General features: G+C 43.6%; 1 protein-coding gene across 1 annotated transcript; it reads left to right on the forward strand.

The window, feature by feature from the left end:
• Positions 1-3,156: 3,156 nt before the first annotated feature.
• ddx18 (DEAD (Asp-Glu-Ala-Asp) box polypeptide 18) lies at positions 3,157-10,562 on the forward strand. Its single transcript, XM_038719636.1, has 14 exons — positions 3,157-3,316; positions 3,685-3,870; positions 3,957-4,160; positions 5,569-5,704; positions 5,798-5,898; positions 6,056-6,255; positions 6,544-6,658; positions 6,996-7,135; positions 7,245-7,406; positions 7,496-7,648; positions 8,945-9,058; positions 9,189-9,245; positions 9,654-9,831; positions 9,967-10,562. The coding sequence occupies exons 1-14, from the start codon at positions 3,211-3,213 to the stop codon at positions 10,110-10,112; spliced, it is 1,998 nt and encodes a 665-aa protein (XP_038575564.1). The 5' UTR covers positions 3,157-3,210; the 3' UTR covers positions 10,113-10,562.
• The last annotated feature ends 70 nt before the right edge of the window (positions 10,563-10,632 follow it).

Consider the following 10,632-nt stretch of genomic DNA (forward strand, 5'->3'; position numbering starts at 1 on the left):
TAGGTTAAGGGTTTTTACAACTGACGTTTAAGGTTTACCTTTAGCTGCTTCTTCTTTATTACTGCTGTATATTTACCTTCCTAGTTTCTGATGTTGAGAGAAGATCAAGATCGCTCCGGACTCAGTACGGGAGGGTGTTGTGGCATCCCGAGAGGGTCAGCACTGTCCAGCAAAAGATGCTTAGGGAGAAGCTTGATTTCTTGAGGCCTTACATAGTTCGCCGCCGAGGTGATTTGTATCTGGTAAGTTTGAATTAAATGCAGAAAAGCCTGCAGATGCTTCCCTGCAGATCTTGATTGCAGATGTTTATGTTTTTTGCTTCCTCTTTTTGCAGGAAGAAAAGTTTGATGATCGGGAGGAGGACGATGAGGAGTTGGAGACTGAGGGAAGTATTGACCGGAGATGGGAAGCTCCTTTGGTAGCCCGCTGGATGCTGATGGGACTGGGCAAGATCTGTATGATGAACCCCAGCCTGTTGCCTCCAACCCAAACCCTGCTCCCCTGCACTGTCCAAACCCGCAGCCTCAAGTTGCAGAGGTCATGTCTTTAAGCTGTCCACACCGTCATATTGACGAGGGTTCTTCTGATCCGCCCGACCAAACAGCTGCACCAAACACATCCAAACATGACATTCTACACCAGTTTGCAGAGGTTATGCTGATGGATATGCGTCAGATCAAAGACCCCATGGTGCTCATGAGACTTCGCCGAGATATCACAGACCTGGTGTTCAGAGCAGTGGAGGAGGACGTGCAGAGACAGTGCGTTCGAGTGCCATCAGTGCCCGTGCTGGGGGACGGCACACAGTTAGAGAGCTGTTCCAGGCCCCAACAGGCGCGTTCACAGACTGACCATTCTTGGAGGCAGAGGCTTTTGAAGAGGAAGAACAAAGGGTGCGAGATCGGAAGGAGGATGCAGAGATGGGAGGAGATGAAGCATGCGAGGAGGCTATCCAGGAATCAGTTACTGCAGCCCGTCCAGCAAGGCCAAGCACTGGAGAGGATGAGTGAAAGCGGCTCTCACGTTGTTATTCAGGCTTCTGACATCAAGAGAGAGACAGAGCCACACGTGGTTAAGATTGAGGAGGAGACACACACCATTGGCTTGAAATTTTAGATACAGAGTTGCCACTATTTTTCCTGACTGCAGTCATCTGAGACAGTAAGTGTATGTTATAAATGTCTCTTGGAAGAGGAAGAGACTTGGAACGCTTAAATCAGTTAAGTTCGGCCTTGTACGTTGCCCTCTTGCCATACATTCCTGACATTAATTATGTATTAGCACTTAGTAGCACTTTGAAGAGAATTTCAACAATTATCCATATTTATATGTGACTATTACTGGGATAGAGAGGTGTTAAGGACTTCAGGACACTACATTAACATCAGAAATCAAAGCAGTTTTCTGCCTTTTCAAACACAAGATGCACAGTTTCTAATGAAAATATGCCTTTCATAAACAATTGAGACTACTGGATACTTGGTCTGTACGTTGAGTGTGGTATTTAACATGGAAGTAGCCTAACTTTTGGATATCGTTCAGCCAGAAAACTCACAGCCTTTCAAGTACAACAAAGTTATGGATTTCTCTGAGCTGTAAGACAGTGGACGCTGTATGACCCAACTCCAACAGATGACGCCTAATTGATGTTTTGATGTTCCGCTCCTATTAAAGAGAAAATACCTGCTTCCAATCTTGTAGGCCTCCTCCTGTGTTCCTTGTGTGTGTGGATACGGGCATATCCAAATTGAGTAGTCATTCTGTAGTCAGTGTGTTTTCTGCTCTTAAGGGTGTCTGTAACCCGTGCTGAACTGTGCTGGGCTGTGAAGTCGATTACACTGGGGAGGAAAATGTTAATAGTTCCAAATATTGACTAGCAGGTGGAAATGTGAACACAATCTATCAGTGGGAGCTTCTGCTGCACTAAAATAGATAGTTTGGATTACTGGTTATATTACAAGTTTGATTTAAGCATGAGCAATGGCAAATTAAGGTACAAAACCAGACCTAGACCGAGATTGATATTTATACAAATACTTTTATCTTAATATAATCTTAATATCTTAAAATCTATCTCCCAACACTGAAAATGTAAAAGCATCTGATCTGAATTCACATTATTCAAAGGACTGAGTTTAAAGTATTCTATATAGTATAGTTTGTTACATAACAAAACATGTTTTCTGTCACATTCCCATCTCCCATAGAGCTGAAATTACTTATATTTTCCATGTCAGTGAATTCATATTTTGCCTACAGGTTATGTGAGAACAGAATTTCTTTTGGGGAAGAGACAATAAATCTGGATATTCTGTACATGCAAGATTATAGATCTGATCAGATCAGGGCCTTAGAGAGCTCAAATTAACACAGGAAGACTGAATTTGACAAGAAGGCTATGTCAAGATTTTTTGTTGTTTTTAAATATATAGCCTAAAGAATTAGCTGAATAATTTATTGTTTTCCTGGAGAAGTCCAATTTAAGCAGTGAAACTGCAATCTCTCACAAACCCTTACCCTGAATTACAGTATGTGTCCCTCACTGACATAGAGCTCACTAATCAGGAGGGGAAAAGGCCATGAAGAATCTAGGAACCCATGCAGCTCCCGAGAGACCCGAAGGAAAAGAGAAATCTTGGATGACATTATGAAGAAGTCTACAATTAGCCAGTGTCATTTATTCCCACGTTATTCAAAAACATGTACATTCCCTGTGTGTTAGTAGGGTCTCATTTGTTTAATAGAAACTGTTTATAAGCTGAGGTTAAATAGCTGAGTTTCCCTGCCAGTCAGTCAGAACTGAAGAAGTCCTTTGGATGAGGGACGAAACGTCTTCCAGTATCTTCAACCAAGTCCAGTTGCCCTTCATTTTAACCTTCGTTGGATAACTATGACCTGGATGACTGAGAATCTTCACAGACATCTTTATAAGCTATCAGATCTTATTCTGTTCTTAACGTCACTCATGTTTCAGTTCCGGGGTATGTTCCAAACCAACGTTTAAAAAGTGTTTTGAGTTAGTTTATTTAACTTTATGCTACAGTTTCTGTTCCGTTTATCTTTTCCCTGCGGCCGAAAGCTTTTCGTTGAGGCACTTTACTTGCCGGCGCAGCGGGCCGGGTCCTTCGCCTTTTCACACAGGCAGCGCAGACTCGCACCACCAAGGGTCCTGAACACCACACATACACACGTGTGCAGTGCACCGTTGCCATGGCGGGCCTACAGATGAAGCTTCTCCGACAGAAAATCCAGAAAAGAAATGAAAAGAACAAAGAGCGCAAGCTGCGCAAGAAACAGACAGAAGACGGAGACACCGGTACGTGCTTTAAAGGAAAAGTATTCGGTCGGTGTTGCGTGTTTTCTGTCTCTGAAGCGGTGACGAACTTCAGCTGCTAAGCTAGCTCAGTTACGTTAGCTCCCTAACGGCGTGAGATCCCGATCGGAAGCTCCGGTTAACGTTAAAGTTGGGATTTCACTGACAGACTTAAAGGTAGCTGACAAATAACATTAGATTATTGTTTGTGTATGTCATCGTGATTTCTCAGAGGTTATTGGGATTTCTATGCTTGCTTCGCATACATTTGGTTAGCTAGCACTGTAGCAGGTTTAGACCTCCAAAGTCCTTCAACAAATTTGGACTTACAGAAAGCATCATAACTAACAGGTAAACATGTGTTTTGACAGTAAACTCCAACGGGCTGGAAGAGGAGTGTTGTGAGGAAGCAGCGACTGCTTGTACGACAGACAAGGAGGCCAAGAAAAAACAGAAGAAGCAGATTGCGCCAGCATTGGAGGGGACCACAACAGAGAATCCGCCCCTGAAGAAGAAGAAGAAGAAAAGAAAGCTTGCTGACACTGCTGGATCACCAGGTAACAGCTAGAGGAGTGCCTCAGCCTGCAGCTGACAAACTGTTTTTCTTTCATGGCTAACTAACTTGTCATGCTCCTCATTCCAGCGGAGAAGAAGACCAAAACAGTGAAAGAAGCAGATGATGATGAGGAGGAGGAAGAGGAGGGAGCATCATTAGCAGATGAAGATGGAGAACAGGCTACGGACAATCCATCAGAAGTTGCAGATGAAGGAGAGGAAGAGGAGGAGGAAACTGAAGAGGGGGACGATGAAGAGCAAGATCAACCTGACTTGCCATCTGGTTTAACAGGTATTGAAGAAATAGAATTCTGCTTGCTGTAAACGTGGCTGGATCTTCAGCAGTGTTACTTGTGAGAAGTGCATAAGATAAATTACATAATAATAATACTAGTACATACACAAGGGCCCTGTAGCATCTGTACAGCTCAAAGCTTTCCTTAATGTGGCTGAAGTCTACCGTTCTAGTCTAAGTTCTAGCCAATTGATGGCAATCTGACATGTTGGTCTCTGAGTTGGGCATTGTTCTGTAAGAGTTGCAACATCATTAGGTTCATAAAAAACCAAAGTCAGACATAGGTCCCATCTACACTACTCTGTTTTAGTTTAAAACAGGAGTTTTAAAATGAATACAATCTCCATCCACACCAGAGTTTTAGCTGTGTATCAGAGTTAATCTCTCTACATTAGAACGACTGAAAACGCTCATCTAGTGCCTGTTCAGGCACACTGGGCATGCACGCGTTGCGAACATGAAGCAAATGTTCTCTTCCTTAATTACAGAAGATTTGCCGAAAAAATAAAGTAATGCAGACTAAGAACCACGCCAGATTTTATTTTATTTTTTGCATGGACCAATAACGAGCTGGGACTGTTACTGAATAGAACACAAAGCAGCTGTGGCGGTGGAAAACCGACTGGGAGTCGTCGCAAAATAAACAGCGACATGCACCGTACAAGTGTAGGTGCACAGTACAAAATATTTTAATAAAAATACCAAATCAAAAACTCTGTGAATAGCATCCTGTTTCTGCTTTGCATGACTTATGAGACCCAATCAGAGAGCCAAACGTGTCATCTGCGTCAGCGTTTCTAAAGTCCTCCTTTTTAGCCCGTCCGCACTAAAATGCTCTCCAGAGTTTTAAAACGAAAAGCGGGGTAGGCAGCGTTTTCAAACGTTTACCGTTTTAGTCTGGACAGGAGGTGCAAACATAGCAAAAGGTCTCCAATTTAAAAGGAAAATGCTGCAGAGTGGAAGGGGAAGTCGCACGTCCAACACTATTCAAGTCGGAAATTGAATGCTGTGACATGAACAGAAAGACTACAGGAGATCCTCACGGTTCCTTATGTATCACTTAATTATAATCTCGTATGCACCCAACAGTCAGTTTAACAAAGTACTGTGAACGAGAGTATTAGATTAAAAGACTGTTGAGTCTATATGCCTATAAATGCACACATTCACAGGAGATTAAGAACAAAACTCTCCCGTGTTGCCTTTATGTGTTGCCCTTTCAGTGTTTCCATCATGAAACGGGTGTCAGCTAAGGCATACAGAGACTCTTGTGGTTGTCTTTGGGAAGAGTCGCCAGTGATTCTCCTGACAGGAGTAACTGCAAGGACAGTTTGCTGTGGCTACATGCAGTTTTCTCGTGCTTCATCTTGGCCTTTCTTTAAATGGAATCCTCCACTTCTTTCAGGAGCATTTGAGGACACGTCCTTTGCCTCTCTTGCTGGGATGGTGAGTGATCACACGCTGAAGGCCGTGAAGGAGATGGGCTTTGAACACATGACTGAGATCCAGCACAAAAGTATTCGTCCCCTGCTGGAGGGAAGGTAAGTCTCTGATAGTCCTCAGCTGGTTGGACCTGATGGACCATAATGTCACCTGTGGATACATACACAGTGTGTCTGTTTGCTTCTCTGTAGGGATGTTCTGGCTGCTGCCAAGACGGGTAGTGGTAAAACCCTGGCCTTCCTCATCCCGTCTATAGAGCTCATCTACAAACTCAAGTTCATGCCCAGGAACGGTAATGCTCCTGTTCATCTCCCCTGTCTCCTCAGTGTTTTCTGGCTGTAGCCACGTAGCCCTCTGCTGCTGACAGAGAGGGAAACGTGTTGCTTTTACCTAATGCATCATGTAGGTTGAGTCAAAGTCTGTAACTAATGTCCTCCTCGTCCCACCAGGCACCGGCGTAGTGATCCTTTCACCCACACGTGAGCTGGCGATGCAGACTTACGGTGTGCTGAAGGAGCTGATGGCCCACCACGTTCACACCTATGGTCTGATCATGGGGGGCAGCAACCGCTCAGCTGAGGCCCAAAGACTGGCCAACGGTGTCAACATCCTGGTGGCCACACCCGGCCGTCTGCTGGACCACCTCCAGGTGAGGCGGGGTGGGATCCTGAGGGGATGTATGACAGAAACATGACTGTTGAACTGCTTCTGGAACCAGTACATGCTGAACACCCGATCAAGATGATGAAACTATATATTCAGACACAAGTAGTGTGTGAAATAGTTCAGAAGTCAGTGAGCTGCGGGTGCTTTATCAAACACAAGATCGTTGTTTTATTGATGTGGTCCTGCTATAATGCTTTGTGTTTTTACAGCTTCTGTTTGTTTTTAATACTTTGAATATTGGAATATTAAAAAACGACTGTTGTGTCTACAGAACACGGCCGGGTTCATGTACAAGAACCTGCAGTGCCTGATTATCGATGAGGCCGACCGTATCTTAGAGGTGGGCTTCGAGGAGGAGCTGAAGCAGATCATCAAACTGCTGCCGAGTACGTATCTGTTTTGTTGTACTTGAGCAATTGACTATTGCACTTTATAAAGTTAGGAGTTTGTATATGAGATTTTTGTTTTACATAACGGTCAAACTCTCAGCAAAGGTGGCATAGGTTCACTTTTAGTCTATAATATGCTCCCAATAACAACGGATCCCTCCCAAAATGAGTTAAGCCCTCCCTTCTCAGCAACTCTGACATCATCAGGGGTATTTCCTCAGATTTGAACAAACACTAGTGTTTTCACAGACTGGTGTGTTCTCTTCATGGTCAGTTAAGATTACTGCTCTCTGATGTTTTTTTATATCACTGTTTCTGCCCGCGTTTTCTCCAGAGAAGAGACAGACCATGCTGTTTTCAGCCACTCAGACTCGTAAGGTGGAGGACTTGGCCCGCATCTCCCTGAAGAGAGAGCCCCTCTATGTGGGCGTGGATGACAACAAAGACAACGCCACTGTGGACGGCCTGGAGCAGGTATGTCTGCTACGTTTCAGTTAGATCAGTGGTCAGTTATAGGTAGGCTGGCCTTGAAGGTCCTTAAGGCACATTAATCTGATAGAAAGTGGTCTCTGTTGTGTTTCAGGGTTATGTGGTGTGCCCATCAGAGAAGCGCTTCCTGCTGCTCTTCACCTTCCTGAAGAAGAACCGCAAGAAGAAGCTGATGGTCTTCTTCTCTTCCTGCATGTCTGTGAAATTCCACTATGAACTGCTCAACTACATCGACCTGCCTGTCATGGCCATCCATGTAAGACGTGTGCCTTACCTCCTAACCGTGTTAAATAGTGTTCAGACATCCAGCTGATGTAAAACTGTGTATATCGTTCTGGTTCCCAGGGCAAGCAGAAGCAAACCAAACGTACCACCACCTTCTTCCAGTTCTGCAACGCCGACTCCGGCATCCTGCTGTGTACTGACGTGGCAGCTCGAGGGCTCGACATCCCTGAGGTGGACTGGATCGTCCAGTACGACCCCCCAGATGACCCCAAGGTACACAAAAAGCAGACATTAATAAAGAGAGGGTTTTTTAAATTGAACATTATTTTAACTGTTGAACTCTCTGTGCAGAAGGTCCGTTGTTTGTAGGATCATGTTTAAATCAATCTAAAATGAAAACTATCACAGCTAGAGCATTCATTCTTTTTGCAGTGGAAAGCTGATGTTTTTTGTCTTTCCGCCATCATGTTGTCCGCTCGCGATGACGCCATCACGTTAAGTTGCTTGCAGTGGAAGACGGCGTGAAAATGTTTGGTGGCTCTAGAGGTTTTCCTCTGTAGCCCTTTTTGTTTACTTTAGCCTCTTAAAATCGTGTCATGTCATTACGTTTCATTACGTGTGGTGAAAATTCACGTGACAGGCCGGATGAGTGACGCCAAATACAGCTAAGCAGGTCACAGCAGGAATGTCTCAGAAAGATTGAGAGAAACGCTAAGATTCAGTAGTTTAGCATAGTTAACATAGTTTAGTTCATAATTAATATAGAAGGGACGGGTCTATCATTAGAATCATCATAGAATTTTATGAGAAAACAAGCCCGATTTTAGTATTTTTTCATTTCTCACTCAATTTCAATACTTTTATCAATTATTATGGTTTATTGACTTACATAACCTTTTAGCAGAGGTTGTAACAGTTTTATGTATATGCAGCATTTGAAGACCCTCTAAGAAATGACATCACAATAGGCAAAAATACCAGAGTAGGCACTGGCGGACCATTTGTATTGCAGAGTTCAAGGGGTTAAAGTGTACTTAAATATAAGTACAAAAAACAAAATTACGGAACAAATCCACAGTATATATACCTAAACCATCTAATCCAACTAAAACAATAGGCTATATAACAGTTACAGGACTAGCAGCAAAATCCATTTTGAGTCCGTATTATGCTACAAACCAGCTTTAAACTTCACTGTTATGACTGCAGAAAGGGCTGTTTATTGTAGCTCTCTGCGAGGTTTGCTTTTTTGGGGGGCGTAGGCTGCGGCTCACAGTATCCTGTACAGCAGCATTTATTAAGACGGAGCGAACCCAGCTGTCGTCTCGTAGCCTTTGACTGAGGGACGCTACATTTGTACTGTGGCAAATGGTGATGACGCTTCTTACATCTGTTTCCGAGCACCAGAGGGAAAATAGTTCAATCAACACATTTAAGTGGCACCGAAATTTATATTCTGATTCGGTCCCGTAGGTACCGGTCATTTGGAAACTGGTTCCATATTGGTATTCGGTTTCGGTACCCAGCCCTAACTAGGACTCCTTTTTAAGCTTTACTTTCCATCTGCAGGAGTACATCCACAGGGTGGGCAGAACAGCCAGGGGCATCAATGGTAGAGGCCACGCCCTCCTGATCCTCCGACCAGAGGAGCTCGGCTTCCTCCGCTTCCTGAAACAGGCCAAGGTAACCATCTCAAACTCTGCTGTTCTCATTTAGAACAGAGCTTAGCATAACATAATTCCATCATTTCCACTACTGTACCATGTCTTTAAATGGGATTGGCTTCTGTTGACATGGGTCCTATGTTTTCCAGGTTCCACTGAGTGAGTTTGAATTTTCCTGGAGTAAAATCTCAGATATCCAGTCACAGGTAAGATATTCACCTCTTCACTTGGTGACGCTAAGTAGATGTGATGAAGATGGTGCAGCTTCAACACATCTTTAAATGCTAGTTTTTATTTATCTGTAGTTATTAAAAAAATGTAGAGCTGAACGATTCATTGTTTTCAAATCAAAATTGCGATTTTAAAGAACGCGATTAGCTAATCGTAAAGATCGATTAAAATGTAGGTTAATTATACAGCACACCTGACGCGTTTTAGACAGTCAAGCAGTTACAAATTCATTCCGTTGTCTTGTGTGACAGATCTGCTCGCCAGTCACAAGCGCCATACACCTCCTAGAAACATCACAATTAGATTTTTCCCCAAATCGTTCAGCCCTATTAAAAAGATATTCAAAAACAAAGTCTAATTTCAAACTACCTCTTGTTCATTAGCTTGAGAAGCTGATTGAGAAGAACTACTATCTCCACAAGTCAGCCCAAGAGGCCTACAAGTCCTACGTGAGGGCTTACGACTCCCATTCGCTCAAACAGATCTACAGCGTGAACACCCTCAACCTCCCCATGGTGGCGCTGTCGTTTGGCTTCAAAGTTCCTCCATACGTTGACCTGAGTATCCTTTGCTGCAATACTACAAGTTGTGTCCCATTTACCCCTGGACACTGTTTGATTTGTATTCCTCATGTCACGTAGAATGATCTGGAAGTGTCTGATTAAAAACGTTGCTTTCCTTAACGCTTCTCTCCAGACGTCCATAGCAGTAAAGGTGCAAAGTTGCAGAAGCGAGGCGGTGGAGGCGGTTTCGGATACCAGAAGTCCAACAACGTGCACAAATCCAAAATATTTAAGCACGTCAACAAAGGAAAGGGTGACAAGCGGCAGTTCTCCCGCTGAGCCCCTTAAAGTGAACTGCCCTTTTTTACAGGAACTTTCTGCTCTGGACCAGGTGTAGGCCACACCTCCCCTCAGATGTCGTTTAGGCCCATTTCCTCCTATGAGTTGTGAAAAAAAATTTTGTAAATGTAAAGTAACATCACTTTGGATGACATCATTTGTTTTCCTGCCAGAGTTTCGACAACTCTGCCTCTGATTGGTTGATACTTGTTGCCTCTATTAATTCGGGTTGGTTAAGGTGCGGGTTAGGGTTAGCCAATCAGAGGCAGAGTAGGGGGCAGGGCTAGATGCAAAACTGATGTCTTTCAAATGAGTTGTCAAAACTCTGGCAAGAAAAAAAACAATACAGCTTGTGTATGTTGTGTGTTGCAGAGGCCGCTGACTTCCTGCTCACTTTTCTAAGATTTCTTAATTTCACATGACTGGAATATTAAATCTGTTGAATTTGAATGTATTCAGTTTGCTTCATTCATATTCCCTAGATGTTACTGATGCTAATTCCAATGAAGTCACTTGATAT

Source organism: Micropterus salmoides, unplaced genomic scaffold, assembly GCF_014851395.1.
Source record: "Micropterus salmoides isolate LMB-PRFRI ecotype aquatic unplaced genomic scaffold, ASM1485139v1 Ms_hic_scaffold_15, whole genome shotgun sequence".
Classification (NCBI taxonomy): Eukaryota; Metazoa; Chordata; class Actinopteri; order Centrarchiformes; family Centrarchidae; genus Micropterus; species Micropterus salmoides.